A 14,937-nucleotide genomic window follows, 5' to 3' on the forward strand; every position below is an offset into this window, starting at 1 on the left:
GCCATCTGGGGCTGAGCACCTCCACGACGACGGCGGGAAGGAGCATCAGCGGAGGAGAAAGCGGTGATGGCGGAGGTGATGGTAGAGGCGAGGTAAGCACCGAACAAGAACCAGATGAAAGTAGTACCGGCCTGAGCCTCGCGACACCTGTGGGAAGAACCGTTGATGACCTTGTTGCTGTTGATGTAATCCTGGTTACCACAAGAGTGAACCCTCAAGACGACAGCCATGGCGATACCACCGGCGAGAGTGAAGAGCAAGTTGAGGACATCGAGGGCGAGCTGGATGAAGGGGTGACCCAATGGGGAGAAGATACCGGCAGCCCAGATGATGAGAGAGAAGAGGGAGAAAACAGCCAAAAACTCGGAGTAGTTGACCTGGGAGTTGGAACCACCGACGGCCTTGTTCGCGATAAGGTCGGAGAACAGACCGAGGATGATGGCGGCAAAGATGAATTGCACAGCGCGGAGGATGTAACCAGTAGGTCCGTAAATCATGCCCATTGTTGCAAAGTTGTTGTGCTTTTTCGTAAAGTGAAAAGGTGTTGTGTGAAAGTACTCGATAACGAGACTGTGAACCAAAAAGTTAGCATATAGCACGTAAAGGAGAAGTTTCCCGGGATGTATGCTGCTCAAAACCCTTCAGCGACAGCGAAGAGTAGTATTGACGAAGTCAACTCTGGAATAGCCCAAGTCGAAAATCGCCGACAGAACCCATCACCATCGTCACGAGGAGTGAAGAGGAGTTAACAGCCGAGTAGTCGCAGGTATCTCACCTTAAGGAAGAACTTGTGTGCTGTTGGTGTGTTGGTGAATGGAGTTGGGAAGGAAGGGGGGGCGGGCAGCGTTTATATAAGTGTGGGATTGGCGGTGGTCAGGAGACTCACGTAAGGAAACAAGATTTTCGACTAGCGCAAGCGGTGGTGACCTCACTCTGCATGCGCGATGACATGCAGCATGACGCAACCCTCAGTCGGCCCGATTGGGAGTCGGGAGTCACAAAACGACCGGGGGGAAAGAGTCATGGCAGAACGACGGCGGTTCGAAGACCTACCAACGCCTCCGTTGACCCGTCTGACCTCCTTCACTCTTCCGTCTTACTCGACCTCTTCAGGAGGTATAATCATTCCGCGCGCCTGGAACCTTCTTTCGGTAATCTCAACGCACGCAACGGTCGCGGTTACGTGCAGTTTAAGTCATGAGTTGCGTCATATGCATCGGGTTTGTCGAACTGGGCTTTGGCTTTAGGACCCTGGGGTGCGTTGGAGGTTAACTTGCTGGAAACGTGTGCCGTAAATCCGTGACGGAAAGGGGGTTGGCTGCGGGTGACGGAGGTAAAGGAGTGCCGGGATAGCCGAGGGTGATGAAAGGAGGGTTGAAGGAAAGTGAGCTGTCAATTCTGCTGAGAAAGGCCAAGGTGCGGGATCGGCGAATCGTTTACGGCCGAAGCTTCAGGAGACTTCGACAGGTTCGGGCCGTGCGAGCCGAGTTGCTCGCTAGAATGTGAGTCCCTCGTCACGGCAAGTAAAGTAACTCGGAAGACGAGACCTAGCCAGGAAGGTATGGCGTTAACGAGGTCCATGAGGAGGATGACAACAATCTGACATTCTGCCGAGTTGCTGTCACGCGGTAAGGGAGAGCCAATACGTGTAGGTTGTGAAAATGTAGAGACAAAGTCGTGCCAATCGTAAAGTCGTTCAGGTTTTCGAACTACTCGCTAGCACAGACGATCTTCAATCGCATGGCCGCACACTCGAATCCAACCATTTCGGAGTCTATGACGGTACCCGTGGGAAGTTTATGACGGAGAAGCTCAGATAGTTGACTGACGAGAGGAATCGTTGACTTGCGTCCTAATCTGCCCAGGGCCCTTGACGTACAAGCACGCGGAGGATTCTGCAATCTCCATTGTCGGTGATGACATCATATTAGTTTAAGGTATTGATTGACCTGCATCTGTCATTTCGGGGGGTCCCTGTAGAGAAGCACCCCAGCTGCAGCGCGTCCGCGAGTCCTGGCACTCAAACTCCACCACCTGACTCGACGACAGATCAGCATTCACCCCTCCTTCTCTTCTGTTAATCCCTCGGCCGTTCTATCTAGCTCACTATTGACTCTTTTTTGCTTCTTTTTTGGGTTCGGTGTGATGCTCGACATAAACCTCCACCGCTTCTCCTGGTTAACAAAGTTCTCCGGCTCAAATCCCTCAATGACAGCCCCCAGGATGACACCAAGGAGTTCAGCAGCGGCGTCGTCAGTGACGAGATCCGTTTCGAGGTCTTCCAGGAGTCCGCATATTGTGAGGTTCGAGAAGGGTGATCCGGATAATCCAATGAATTGGCCGGAGTGGAAGAAGTGGATGGTGTTTTTCGCGATGTATGTGGAGCTGGTATGATATTGTCCGAGTGCTGACGTGCATGTTCAGTCTGCCGGTCAACTTATCGGTATCTGAGTGTATGCTAGGTTGAAGTGAACTTGGCTGATTGACTTATGACAGCTCAGTTGGGGCGGTACCGCCTTTTCACCCGCAACAAAGCTCTTCGAGAAAGCTGTGGGCGTATCTGAAGTCGTGGCCACCCTTGGCATCTCCCTCTATGTTCTCGGCCTGGCAATTGGACCTCTATTTTTAGCACCGCTCGCCGAGGTGAGTCTTGTTGTATCCAAATTTTGCAATTGCTGGCTGAAGAAATATCACAGTACTATGGCCGTACTCCAATCTACTACGCTTCCTACCCTGTGTACTTCTGCTTCCTCGTCGGCACGGCTCTGGCCCCCAATCTTGGCGCTTTTCTGTCCATCCGGTTTATCTCGGGTTTGGCTGCTTCCTCCGCGATCACCAACCTTGGGGGTACAATTGCGGATATGTGGCCAGTCTATGAAGTCGGTATCCCGATGAGTATCTTCATCTGGTCCGATACAGTCGGCGCACCGAGTGGCTACCTCATCGGGAGTTTCGTTACCTTGACGGGAGAGTGGCAGAACATCTTCTGGGCATTGCTGGGAATCACGGGTGGGTTTTATATCTTCATGTGTTGTTTGTTAAGGGAGACGAGACATAGTATCATCCTCCAGCGTCGTGCGAATCGGGAGAGGAAGGAGAGGGAAGAGATAACGGAGGAGTTGAATCCGAATGTTGATGTTCCTGACGAGGATAAGCGGGAGGATGTTGAGGAACTGCTGAGTCAGTCGCTCGTTCGCCCATTTCGCTTTCTCACTACGGAAGCTATCGTTGTCTTCACTGCTGCATATAACGGGTTCGTATACGGTCTCTCCTACCTATTTACCGACGCCTTTCCCCTCGTCTTCGGAGAAGGCGGACACGGCTTTGGAACGGTCGGACAAGGTTTGTCCTTCGTCGGCATCATCATCGGCGTCTCAATCGGCGTCCTCACAAACCTATACCAAGAACGCTACTACCAACGCCGAATCCGCTCCCGCTCCCCTTCTGGCCGTACAACCATCTCCAACATCCCCGAAGCGCGCGTCTACCTCTCCCGCTACGCCTGCCTCGCCCAACCCCTCGCTCTCTTCTGGTTCGCGTGGACGTCCTACAAAACGGTTCACTGGATCGTGCCCATGTTGGCCAGCGTGGTGTGGGGATGGAGTTATTATGTGGTTATTTTGTTTACATATACGTATGTTGAGGATACGTATAAGGAGTATTCGGCGAGTGCGTTGGCTGGGCTGGCGTTTGTTAGTGATATGTTTGGGGCGGGGTTTCCCCTATTCGGCACTCAGTGTGTATCCCCCTCGAGCTGTTTGCATGGTGGCTAATTGTGTGGGATAGGATGTATAATAAGCTCGGGTATGAGTGGGCTACGTCACTTATCGCCTTCCTCTCGTGTTTGATGATCCCCACCCCGTTCCTGCTATTCTACAAAGGCCATCGACTTCGAGAACGGTCGCCTTGGGCTAATGAGCATATGGGGGATAAGATCGTGCTAGATGATGATGGTGAGGAGGTCACGGATTCGGAAGACAGGGAATCAGAGGGCGCGGAGGATGGGGAGGTTACGGAGAAGGGGAGTGATGTGGAGGTTGCGACAGGGAGCATGTTTGTTGGTGTTGGGACTGATGGGGGGAGGAGCGAGTGGAGTAGACGTTGAAGTATACAAGGTGAGGAAGTGCTAAGGAGTGTGTTGGGTGGGGGCATCATTGCATCATATAGATATTGCATTCGCATTGGAGATGGAGGGACTAAAGGTTAGACGTCTGTGGAGAAGAGAACATTAACAGCATAATCACTATTGAAGGTTGTATAGAAGTTGGTTGGAAATACCCCGGTAATGTCCCATCTTTGCTGTCTGCATCACCCACAAATCATTGAGGTCCCCGGCCACATTGTTCACACGCGGGTTTCCCACGCAATCTGGCCAGTTCAACCTCCACGAAAATTGACTTCGAGCCCATCTACAGCTGTGTTATAGATGGATTGCAAACCCGCGTCTGGGACATTGTCCGCATATTGGGCCGAGTGGAGGAGGTTACTGTACGAATGATAGGACGTATGCGGGGACGGTGTTGCAGCTGTATTTTGTAGATGAGCCGTTTGTGCCATGTGGATTTCAGACTAAGAATGCTACCGTTGCGGCAATGTGATGGGGAAGAGTTGAGGAGCGATGGATGTGCTGGAATTTTGGCGGGAGGAGAGGAGGGAGGACGGTGTATAAGACTGTCTAACATCTTCGTGACCCTTGTCATATTCACTCTATCTTACACTCCAAACGTATAGCATAATACCTCTGATGTCAGTTGTCGTCAACGCTACTTGTATAGACATCACCGCCCTCTTCATGTTCGACCGCATTCTCACAAGGCACCCTTCAACTTAACAAACTCCTGAGCAGCCTTCAACCCCAACGCCCACGATCCCAATCTGTGCACAATATTAGCAACGTCGTTATCAATAAGCAGCTCAACACAGATGCAGATACCTCGCATCAACACCAAACCCCTCACTCTCCAACCTCTTCAACTCCTCATAAAGGTTATCAAGAGGAAGCGTAAATGTCTCAATGATTTCACCTTCCTCGAGCTCCGGCTGAGGGTTTTTGTTTCGGGGGTCGGACATGTCGATATCGACGAATACCAGTTTCATGTTGGTGTTTGTGAAGCCTATGTATGAGCCTTGTCAGCAACTAACAATCAAGAATCGAGTGCGAGTTATATATCAAATTCATACCTGGATCATTGAATATCAAACAACTACTCTCCCTCACAGTACCAATGTAGCCCGTCTCCTCTTTCAACTCCCTAATCGCCGTTTCCTCGGGCGATTCGCCCTCATCAACCAACCCCGCCGGAGCCTCAATACAAATCTTCTCCGTCGGTGGCCGGTACTGTTTTCCGAGTAGTAAGCCATCGGGCTCGCCGGGGCGGCGGATGATAGCCATGATTGCCACCGCGTCGACACCGGAGGATTTCCGGGTTGACCGTTCGGCGGATTCCCAGGCCTGTATCTCAGATGTCAGCCACATTCACTGGCGATGCAGATGTACCGGGGCTCTAGATTACCCGTTCTTTTCCTTTCGCGTCGACCCATTTGAGTTTTTTGAGGGTGGTCCATTTTGCATCTTCGGTGGACATCGTCGTCCGTGAGATGACCTTGGAGCCGTTCGATGCTGAGGAGGAGGACATTGGACGGAGGTGGAGGGATAGTTGGGATAGTCTTGAGGATGCCAGTATGTTCTTTGTAACGGAGAGATGCGGGACGACGAAGGTTGGTGGTCTCATTGAATGTCGTTGTGCTGCAGCTGCGGTTTGCGGGTGACCGTCGTTCGCATTATCGATTAGTTGTTGTGAAAGACGTCATACATCTCGACTTCTCATTTGGCCCGAAAACGAAGATCTATGGATTTCTACACAATTTTTCTATACGGCAATTCCACCCCGACCGGCTCTTGAATGCATGATCGTGACCATTGCGGGGGATTGACCGGCTACGTTATCCCGAATGTGGATCAAGGATGTGATGAAAAGAACCTCGACCCCGCCATTGATCCCTCACCGATACGCTCTCCAGACAAACAGCCGGCAAGATGATGGAAACAGGCTACTACAAGGTGGGTAGTGATTGAGTCAGCTGTGCAAAAGCCATAACTGACAAAACTCGCTCGCGTTCCACAGTTCACAAACCTCGAACACCTCTACTACGGCCCCGACTCCCTCCAGAAAATCCCAAAGATCCTGAAGGATTGGGGATGTCAGAAGAGTGCGATCATTTCGACAAAGTCGTTGATTGAGAAGACCGATTTGGTCAAGAAGGTGCCTTTGTACTTCGGCATGGCGTGAAGGATTATGCTGACGAATACAAATGCACAGCTCGAGAAGATTACGGAGGCGACGCATACGCAGACGCTTGGGTCAATCGCTCAGCATTCGCCGATTAAACAAATCAAGGAGCTGGTGGAACAAATCGAGGTTCTGGGACTCGACTCCATCATCGCAATCGGCGGCGGCTCTCCCATCGATGGCACCAAGTTCGTCAACCACCTCTACCACGAAAAGACCGGAAAGTACTTGAAGTACATTGCGGTACCCACGACCCTCTCCGCAGCCGAATACACCACCGGCGCAGGCTACACCAATGAGGAGGGTGTTAAGGAGCAGAAAAAGGATCCAGCGATGTGTCCGGGTGCGATTATATTGGATCCGAATGTGACGACGAGTACCCCGGAACGTTTGTGGGTCAGTACGGGAATGAGGGCAATTGGTATGAGCCCACCAATCGATTTCCCACATACGAAATATTAATTTGATGGTGAATAGATCATGCGATTGAGTCACTATACCGTCCGGGGGTGCCGGTGTTTAATAAGAGACTCTGCTATGCAGCCCTCGAGGATTTATTCAGGTATCTACCGCTGAGTAAGGCGAACCCGGGGAATTTGGAGTATCGGAATGCGTTGCAGGTCGCGAGTGCGATGAGTATTTTCCCGTTACAGATGGAAGGGGGGAATATGACACCGTGGCCGCTTAGCCATGTCTTGGGACACCAGTTAGGTGCGACGTATGAGATTCCTCATGGGATAACGACGTGTATCACTCTGTCAAGGGTTGTTAGGATGAAAGCGAACTCCCCGCACGTCTCGCCCGAAGAAAAGGAATGGGTCGCGGGAGCCCTTCCATACATCCGTCGCGGAATGGGGGTGCACGACGTCTTTGCGGATGAAATCGTCGTGGAGAGGCAGGTGGAGGAAGTAGCGGATCGGATTCAGAAGTTGGTTGACGGGTTGGGGTTGCATAGTAATTTGAAGGATTGGAAGGTGGGACGGGAGGAGGTTGGAAAGATTGTGGAGAGGGTTACGAAGGAGGAGAAGGGGAGGACGGAGAGGGGAGAGATTGAGAGGGTGCTTGAGGAGTGTTATGATGCTTGATCGTACTATGATCTTATTCTCACTTAACCATGATTCAGCTCTGACGTTTTTCAATTGAGAAGTTCCGCGGAGTTCACAGGTGCATTTACGTCATCGCCACTCACAATCGCTGTTGTACACGCGCTCGCACTTTCCATGCACAATTGAAGCTTAAGATCAGGAATGTTGTCATGGAAGCGTAACATCGCTGTTCTAAGGTTCCTCCCTCCCATCCCATAAATACCCCCTCCACCCTCCCCGTCAAACCAAATGCTCAGATCAAGAGTCCTCTTCAATCCTCTCAGATCAGTAACCCTAACCAAACGCTTTATCTCGCAAACCTCAATCAGAATGTCCCAATCCGACCAAGACAAGAACGCAAAGGGCGGTGCCTTCACCTCCGAGAACATCCCCGGCCAACAACAAAACCTCCCCGGTCTCGAAAAGAACATGGCCCCCACCTCCGAGTCCACCCGTCTCGAGGGTCCGACGCATTTGTTGGAGTACGTCGGTGTCGGAAAGTTGAGGCATAAGTCTGCTCTCATCACTGGTGGTGATTCCGGTATTGGACGTGCAGTCGCTGCACTCTTTGCGAGGGAGAGCTGTGATTGTTCTATTGTGTATTTGCCTGTGGAGCAGGAGGATGCTGAGAAGACTAAGGAGTTGGTGGAGAAGGAGGGTCGCAAGTGCTTGCTCATCCCCTTTGATTTGTCGAACTTCAAGGCGGTGAAGGAAGTCGTCGACAAACACGTCGCCGAATTCGGCGGTCTCAACATCCTCGTTAACAACGCCTCTCGCCAAGTCATGGTCGAGGACCTCGCTGATATCGATCTCGACGTCGTCGAGGGCACCTTCAAGACCAACATCATCCAGATGATCGCACTCGCCAAGTTCGCTCTTCCTCACTTGTCAAAGGGTGACAGTATCATCAACACCACCTCCGTCACCGCCTACCGCGGTTCCCCAGCCATGGTCGACTACGCCTCAACCAAGGGCGCAATCGTCGCATTCACCCGTTCCCTCGCCAAGCAGCTCGGACCTAAGGGTATTCGTGTCAACGCTGTTGCGCCTGGGCCTATTCATACCCCGTTGCAGCCTGCGTCTAGGCCGAAGGAACAGATGGAGGAGTTTGGTGGGGGTGAGGGCGCTTTCGGGCGTGCTGGGCAGCCATCGGAGGTTGCTCCCTCGTATGTCTTTTTGGCGTCGGCTGAGGCGTCGTTCTATACTGGACAGGTTCTTCACCCCAATGGTGGTGAGGTTCTTAACACATAAAAGTGTCCTCCTTTCTTTAGGGAAAAGCGAGACAGTGTACGAGTAGCATAGGCGGAGCAGTAGGATAGTTCGATACCTAATACCATATTCTCACACACACTTGTCCTCCCATATGCATTCCTCCATATCTCTAATCAAGAATTCCGAGGTTTGAAATTTCCCATACCTGAATGACGCGCAGGCGCTTGAACCGTCCCGAACCTCAAGCACCCCGACGCGTTGCGTTGCGCACATTTCGACGCTGTGTTGACCATTTACTCGGTCCTGCTCCCTCGACAATTGCAACGGTGAACGGTTGACAGTCCGTTCACATTGACCGATAAAGATTGGATAGACTCGACATCTGTACGTTCTCTACAACAACTGCCATACGTGTGATGGGTGCGATGGATTACTTGGTTAATTGGGGACTTGGGGAGGGGGTGTACGTACCGCCATGGCAGGTGTTGCTCATTGGGACTGTATTGACTGTCATTGCTGCGTTTGTCGGGGTATGTCCCATTTTGTCGAAGACTAGGGTTATGTGAAGTTAACGAGGGAGGACAGTTGATTGTGTTACTGAATATCCTCGCACACCACCCCCGACCATCGTTACCAAGCGAACTTCTCTACGACACTCCAGACAGAAAGAGACAAAAGCTGCCGACGCTATTGGATGCGCCGGAGACGGAGGTGTCGATTGTCGTACCCGCGTACAACGAAATCGAGCGTCTCCCGGGGATGTTAGAGGAGACGGTAGCATACCTCACGTCAACCCACGCAGGACAATGGGAAATTTTGATCATTGATGATGGGAGTAAGGATGGAACGAGCGATGTTGCGTTAGGGTGGGCACGGAGGAAGCAGGAGGAGGGGAAAGTGCGGGATGGTGAGGTTAGGGTTGTCAGGTTGGAGATCAATCGGGGAAAAGGGGGAGCTGTCGCGCATGTATGTTTTCCACGCGTGTATGCGATTACTGTATGTGCATACTGACAGCGAGAACAGGGAATGCAACATGTTCGCGGCAAGTACGTTTTGTTCGCAGACGCGGATGGTGCGTCAAGATTCGAGGACCTCAAGCTCTTGCTCGGCAACCTGAAGCAGATCGAGACGGATGGGTTGGGATGTGCGGTGGGGAGTCGTGCCCATATGGTCTCAACCGACGCCGTCGTAAAACGCTCCCTCATCCGTAATATCCTCATGCACGGCTTCCACACCTTCCTCCACCTCCTCGGCATCCGCAATATCGCCGACACCCAATGCGGATTCAAACTTTTCACGCGCCGCGCATGTTCCCTAATCTTTCCGTCTATGCATGTCGAGGGGTGGATTTTCGATGTGGAGGTGTTGTTGTTGTGCGAGAAATTGGGGGTGGGGGTTGTTGAAGTACCGATTACGTGGCATGAGGTTGATGGGAGTAAGATGAGTTTGGTGAGGGATGCCATTATGATGGCGAAGGATTTGGTTGTTATTAGGTTGAATTATGTGTTGGGGATTTGGAAGGTTAAGAAGCCCAAGAAGGTGGAGTGAGGGTATATCACTGGTACCACGAGGCGTGGGACGGAAAAGACGAAAGACGGAGGATTGCATGGATGGTATAGAGGGTTGCATAGCTGCTGAAAGGTTCATGGAAGAATAAAAGTTTACAAGCCAACATCGCGTGACCTCCTCAGAGTGGGCGATATCGCCAAGCCATGTCTTTCGAAACTTGTGTCCAACGATGGAAAAAACATCAATACCAATATCAGATCACATATTCTCTGGTGAACCGATGATATTTTGATCTGTCGTCATTGGTATTCTAATCTCAATGCTATGCAATGCCCCAAACAATCCGTATAAAAGAACAGAAAACGAAGAACTCCACGTCAAACAGAAAATAAAAAGGCCAAAAGGGACGGGATGCACGCACACACGTCCAATCATCATACCAGAATCTTTCCCTCCAAATGTTGCTTGTATCAATCACCACCGCTTCCTTCTATTCTCATCTCCTCCCAACGTCATCCAGCTCTCCACGAGTCTACGACATCTCATCACGTAAACCTCCCCCTCTTACTCTCCGGCCCAGCCCCATCCCACCAATTCCCGCCCATCCCATCCCTAACAACTCGCCTCTTCATCCCCGCTCCTCCATTCGCATCATACTCCGTCTCCTCATCCGACGAATTCTCGTCATGATTCCGTGCTTGATCGCGGAAGATAGTAGGAGTGTTGTTGTTATGGGTTGAAGGTGTCGGACGCGGTGTTATTGATGCCCGTTGGGGTGGAGGTGGAGCTGAGAAGGTAAAGTTGAATTCTTCGAGTGGTGATGGTCGTTCCATCTCGCACTCTCTCACAGATGGTTCCGACGCGGGTACCGACGGCGGCGCGGGGGTGGTGGATGCTTGTGTCCTCGCCGCCTCCCTCTCCCTCGCAGCCACAACCTCCATCTCCGCCTCCTCCCTCGCCCTCTCTTCCTCTTCCTCCTCCTCCTCCCCCCTCCTCCTCCTAACAAAACACCACTCCCTCAAAACCCCCAACCTCCTCTCAACCTCCATCCCCTCCCCGGCCTTCTCGTCAAGTAATTTGAGCATATCCTCCACCGCATCCAAGTAGCCTTCTTGGCGACTAATTTGGGCTTCAGCTGCTGCGGCTTTATAGAGTTTTGTCACGGAGAGAGCGGCGTGTTTGAAGGCTTCGTGGGCGTCGAGGTCGTGGGTGGCATTATTGCCGTTGGATGTGTTCGTACGGCGGCGGGAGGGGAGGGTTGATGTCAATGATGACAATGAGTCCATCGTGGGGTGTGTATGCGGCGCTGATCGGGCTTTCTTGTCGTATGAGCTTCGATTGAGGTAAAGTGGATTGATGGCTGATCCGATTGCGTGTAATTGATCCGGGTATATGCTCCTCAGATCGCGTAACTCTTTCGTTCGAATGGATGTTGTTGATGTTGGTATTCGTTAGGCTTGTACTTGCGGGATGCACGTGATGTAAGACCGTCTACAGCTGGAGGCGAACTCACTTGAAGATTCTGCGTTGCAGCACATACCAACCACACAGAAATGCAAGAGGTGGGGAAAATCAAACATTGTAATTGGGTATCTTTGGTATCTATATCATGCTCCTACTTCTTCCTGAAGAACGCCGTGATAGGCATCGACCCCTCCGCTTTCTTCTCCTCGTTCGCTTTCTGCTTCGCAGACGACCTCTTCGGTGTCATTTTCGCTGAACTTGGTACGGGCGTCATCTCCGTCTTTATCTTCTTCGAAGTTGATGGTGGTTCGGGTGTGGATGAAACTCGCCGTTTCTTCGCGGGGGTAACTGGTAGTGGTAACGGGGCGTTATTTTCCGATAGGCCGTTATTGCTTTTCTCGCCCACTAGTATTTCCTCGTCCCTCTCCTGCTTAACCACCTCCCTCTTCATATGTTGGTCCTTGTCTGACGGTGGTGCTCCCTTAACCTCTTTCCCTACTTCCCCCCCCTTCCCAAAAAAACCCATCAAACTCCCCTTCGCCTCATCCACCGGCTTAATAAGCTCCACCCCCTCATTCCCAACTTTCCCAACATCAGGCCGAACGGGGTACCACTCCAACCCCTCATCATTCGGTCTCAGCAGTGTTGCGAGTTCTTTGTCCCATGCACGTGTGGGGTCGAGCCACGATTCGATTTCGGAGGGGGGGAGGATAACGGGCATGCGGTCGTGGAGGAAGGAGAGGGAGGGGGAGGAGTGAGTTGTTATTATGGTGAAGGAGTGGATGTAGTCCTCTGAGCCTGTTGTCGTCGAGGCTTTCATCAGTATTCTCGTTCCCATTTATAGTGAGTGACGGGTTGCCTACGACATACCTTCATACCGCACCCGATCCCACAACCCCGCCATAGCAACCAACCCTCCATCTTTTCTCTTCATAAAATACGGCACCTTCCCCATCTTCCCCTCCCCTTTCTTCAGCCACTCGAAATAACCGCGGCAAAACACCACACACCGTTTCCGATCTCGCATTGCGTGCCACATGCTGCGGTCGCTGGTTATGCTGTCGTCGCGTGCGTTGATGGTTTTGAGGCCTTGGGCGTAGTTTGGGGGTGATTTGGTCCAGAAGGGGATTAAGCCCCATTTTGCTGCTTCTAAAACGAGAGGAGGGGAGGAGGCTGTAGAGGAGGTGGAGGGATCGGAGGAGAGGGTGTCACCGTTTTGGGGTGATAACTGGCGGAGGATTGGTTGGTTCGTATTCGGGGCGAGGTTGTATCTGCTAGTAATATCAGATACCTTACGAGGAGGCCAGAGGTGTCGATGAATGCTGACCCTCTCCTGACTGTCTCTGGCCGTCTGAATTCGCGGGGAGGAAGGTTCATTCGTCGAAGCTCCTCTTGTAACTCCTCAGCGCCCTGTAAGAGGTTGGTCAGTACACCCTGCTCATAAGCACAGCTGTGAACAGCACCTTACCAATTCCAGAGCGAATCGACCACACATGTTCTTGAAGGTTGTGTGAATGGTTTGTCGGTGCAGTGACGTCCTTGCCGCGAGAGTGCGTCGGGGTACTGTACATGTACCTTTTCGTTCGAAGTCGATCGAGGGACGACAAACACAACGCTCGACAAAATGTTAGGAATGTCAACGAGATCAATTGTTCGTCGAGCCCTTGCTACACGACCTATTCAGGGTGTCGCTGCCCGGCCATGTATTCGTTCATCCATCCCTCTCCTGCAATCACCGCAATCAAGAACGAACGCATCCTCAACAACCGATCCAAAGCCAGACCCAGCCGCCGAGCCAGAATCCCCCAAACCCAAACCGAAATCCAAGAAACCCAAACCAAATTTCCTCGTTACAACCGTCGCCCTCTTCTGCATCCTCTCCGGCTTAACAGCAACAGGCTACGCACTCTACGACCACTACTTCAACTTCCCCTACCCCTTCCCCGCCCCCATCGCCGAACAACTCCGGAAAGCGATTTATTGGCATAAACATGGTGATGATATTCCGAAAGCACTCGAGCATTATCGGAAAGCGTTGAGGATGATTGATGAGCTTGCGGAGGGGGAGGAAGGGGAGGGGGCGGGGATGGATAAGGGGAGTGATGCGGTGACGGGGGTGAAGATACAGATTGCGGGGGTGTATGAGGAGATTGAACGACCTGAGCGGGCTCTGCAGATTTATACCACGGTTCTTTACGAGCTGCAAAAAGCCATCGCGGAACTTCCTTCGAAACCCTTGGGTGAGAAAGAAACCCCGGCGGATCGCGAAGCGGATCGCTTGAGAATGCAAAAACGCGCCGTCAGCGTCGCGCTCAAAACGGGACAAATCAGAGCCGACATGAGCGACGACGACGAAGCAGAGAAAATCCTGACGTGGGCGGTCCAAACCATGCTCACCGAAACGAACAAGAACCCTACGCCCGGGATCTGGATGACGACGGAAGAAATGGGCGGGACGCTCGAATCCTTGGCGCACTTTTACTTGGAGAGGGGAAAAGCGGCATTGGCGACCCCCTTGTTCGTCGCGGCGTATAACATGAGCGAGAAGGAGCCTACGTGTCATAGCGTGGTACTTATGAACTCCATCTCTGGCTCAATCAGCGAACTCCCCGCCAAATCCCCCAAATCCATCGCGCTTCGCTCCCGTGACGCCCGCGCATGGTCTACCAATGCCATCGACCTCGCACAACGTCTTGATCCCAACAGCCTTGATCCGGAGTGTGCGGAGGGGTGTGCCGTCGCCGCATTCAATTTGGGGATGATTGCGGAGATGGAGGGGGGGTTGGAGGGTGCGAGGAAGTGGTTTAGGGAGAGTTTGAGGAGGAGTAGGGAGGTTGGGTTTAAGGAGGGGGTTGTGCAGGGGATGCATGCGTTGGAGAGGGTTGTGGAGGGGAAGAAGGCAAAGCTTGATACGGTTGCTTGAGCTCGTGAAGGAAGGGCTGGGCTCGGCGGTTGCAATTGGAGGAAGTGAGGTGGAAAAGAGCTGGTTTGGGTTTATAGACGAATATCAAATAACATATTCTATCTCAACTTGACTTGCACAGTCCTACTTGCAATTGACCAACCGACGTCGGCATTCAGTTCTCTCAATTGCCGATGGCCTTTGTTGATTGTGGCTTCCCGCTGCCAGCCACGTGCGCCCTTTGTCTCGAATAATCAAGGGAGCATTCCATGTTGAAGGAATTGCTTCAATTGTAAGAGTTAGCGACTTGTTCGTTTCCTTCGACTCTTCACTCTTCGCTTCCTGTCAGCTTATAGCAGGGGATCAAGTGGATCAATCGCGGCGTTACGGCAATTGCAAGGGTCAACCCAATTTCTCGGTGTGCCGCCTTGTGGCAGAGACTGAGTGCGGACGCTCGCCTGCCGCTCCAGACTTC

At 52.2% G+C, this 14,937-nt stretch overlaps 9 protein-coding genes across 9 annotated transcripts; 5 read left to right on the plus strand and 4 right to left on the minus strand.

Moving 5' to 3' along the window:
• Positions 1–59: 59 nt before the first annotated feature.
• On the minus strand, positions 60–491 carry SAICODRAFT_42059 (uncharacterized protein; the record flags this gene model as incomplete). Its single annotated transcript, XM_019168683.1, has 1 exon — positions 60–491. A coding segment is annotated over one exon (432 nt), but the record flags the coding sequence as incomplete, so codon positions are not given.
• Positions 492–2,223: 1,732 nt separating this feature from the next.
• Positions 2,224–4,105, plus strand: SAICODRAFT_5558 (MFS multidrug transporter-like protein; the record flags this gene model as incomplete). The annotated part of the gene is made up of 5 exons (XM_019169384.1): positions 2,224–2,375; positions 2,425–2,443; positions 2,497–2,643; positions 2,697–3,736; positions 3,787–4,105. 5 exons carry the CDS (start codon positions 2,224–2,226, stop codon positions 4,103–4,105), a joined length of 1,677 nt encoding a protein of 558 aa, XP_019026049.1.
• A 544-nt stretch (positions 4,106–4,649) lies between these two features.
• SAICODRAFT_89015 (uncharacterized protein) lies at positions 4,650–5,711 on the minus strand. Its single transcript, XM_019171600.1, has 4 exons — positions 5,514–5,711; positions 5,182–5,452; positions 4,934–5,114; positions 4,650–4,875 (listed from the first exon to the last, which is right to left on the minus strand). The coding sequence occupies exons 1-4, from the start codon at positions 5,634–5,636 to the stop codon at positions 4,809–4,811; spliced, it is 642 nt and encodes a 213-aa protein (XP_019026050.1). The 5' UTR covers positions 5,637–5,711; the 3' UTR covers positions 4,650–4,808.
• Positions 5,656–7,375, plus strand: SAICODRAFT_69584 (alcohol dehydrogenase IV; the record flags this gene model as incomplete). Its single annotated transcript, XM_019170487.1, has 4 exons — positions 5,656–6,061; positions 6,126–6,263; positions 6,321–6,711; positions 6,768–7,375. The coding sequence occupies exons 1-4, from the start codon at positions 6,038–6,040 to the stop codon at positions 7,373–7,375; spliced, it is 1,161 nt and encodes a 386-aa protein (XP_019026051.1). The 5' UTR covers positions 5,656–6,037.
• A 330-nt stretch (positions 7,376–7,705) lies between these two features.
• On the plus strand, positions 7,706–8,800 carry SAICODRAFT_33606 (general stress protein 39; the record flags this gene model as incomplete). Its single annotated transcript, XM_019168304.1, has 2 exons — positions 7,706–8,606; positions 8,775–8,800. 2 exons carry the CDS (start codon positions 7,706–7,708, stop codon positions 8,798–8,800), a joined length of 927 nt encoding a protein of 308 aa, XP_019026052.1.
• A 212-nt stretch (positions 8,801–9,012) lies between these two features.
• Positions 9,013–10,135, plus strand: SAICODRAFT_5562 (uncharacterized protein; the record flags this gene model as incomplete). Its single annotated transcript, XM_019169386.1, has 3 exons — positions 9,013–9,117; positions 9,173–9,553; positions 9,611–10,135. The coding sequence occupies 3 exons, from the start codon at positions 9,013–9,015 to the stop codon at positions 10,133–10,135; spliced, it is 1,011 nt and encodes a 336-aa protein (XP_019026053.1).
• Positions 10,136–10,426: 291 nt separating this feature from the next.
• Positions 10,427–11,382, minus strand: SAICODRAFT_29161 (uncharacterized protein; the record flags this gene model as incomplete). Its single annotated transcript, XM_019167337.1, has 1 exon — positions 10,427–11,382. One exon carries the CDS (start codon positions 11,380–11,382, stop codon positions 10,642–10,644), a length of 741 nt encoding a protein of 246 aa, XP_019026054.1. The 3' UTR covers positions 10,427–10,641.
• Positions 11,383–11,711: 329 nt separating this feature from the next.
• SAICODRAFT_5564 (DUF159-domain-containing protein) lies at positions 11,712–13,055 on the minus strand (the record flags this gene model as incomplete). The annotated part of the gene is made up of 4 exons (XM_019169388.1): positions 11,712–12,358; positions 12,431–12,831; positions 12,888–12,970; positions 13,029–13,055. The coding sequence occupies 4 exons, from the start codon at positions 13,053–13,055 to the stop codon at positions 11,712–11,714; spliced, it is 1,158 nt and encodes a 385-aa protein (XP_019026055.1).
• Positions 13,056–13,135: 80 nt separating this feature from the next.
• On the plus strand, positions 13,136–14,607 carry SAICODRAFT_196884 (uncharacterized protein). The gene has a single exon (XM_019166142.1). It carries the CDS (start codon positions 13,185–13,187, stop codon positions 14,481–14,483), a length of 1,299 nt encoding a protein of 432 aa, XP_019026056.1. The 5' UTR covers positions 13,136–13,184; the 3' UTR covers positions 14,484–14,607.
• The last annotated feature ends 330 nt before the right edge of the window (positions 14,608–14,937 follow it).

The sequence above is a fragment of the Saitoella complicata genome (assembly GCF_001661265.1).
Source record: "Saitoella complicata NRRL Y-17804 unplaced genomic scaffold SAICOscaffold_4, whole genome shotgun sequence".
In the NCBI taxonomy this organism is placed as follows: domain Eukaryota; kingdom Fungi; phylum Ascomycota; class Saitoellomycetes; order Saitoellales; family Saitoellaceae; genus Saitoella; species Saitoella complicata.

Excerpts from the sequence above, each read along its gene's own strand:
- SAICODRAFT_89015 (XM_019171600.1), bottom strand. The coding sequence starts at position 5,636 with ATGTCCTCCTCCTCAGCATCGAACGGCTCCAAGGTCATCTCACGGACG. Across the intron at positions 5,115-5,181 it reads TTTGATATTCAATGATCCAG|GCTTCACAAACACCAACATG; the intron begins GTATGAATTTGA and ends GCTCATACATAG. Across the intron at positions 4,876-4,933 it reads GGGTTTGGTGTTGATGCGAG|ATTGGGATCGTGGGCGTTGG; the intron begins GTATCTGCATCT and ends TATTGTGCACAG.
- SAICODRAFT_196884 (XM_019166142.1), top strand. The coding sequence starts at position 13,185 with ATGTTAGGAATGTCAACGAGATCAATTGTTCGTCGAGCCCTTGCTACA.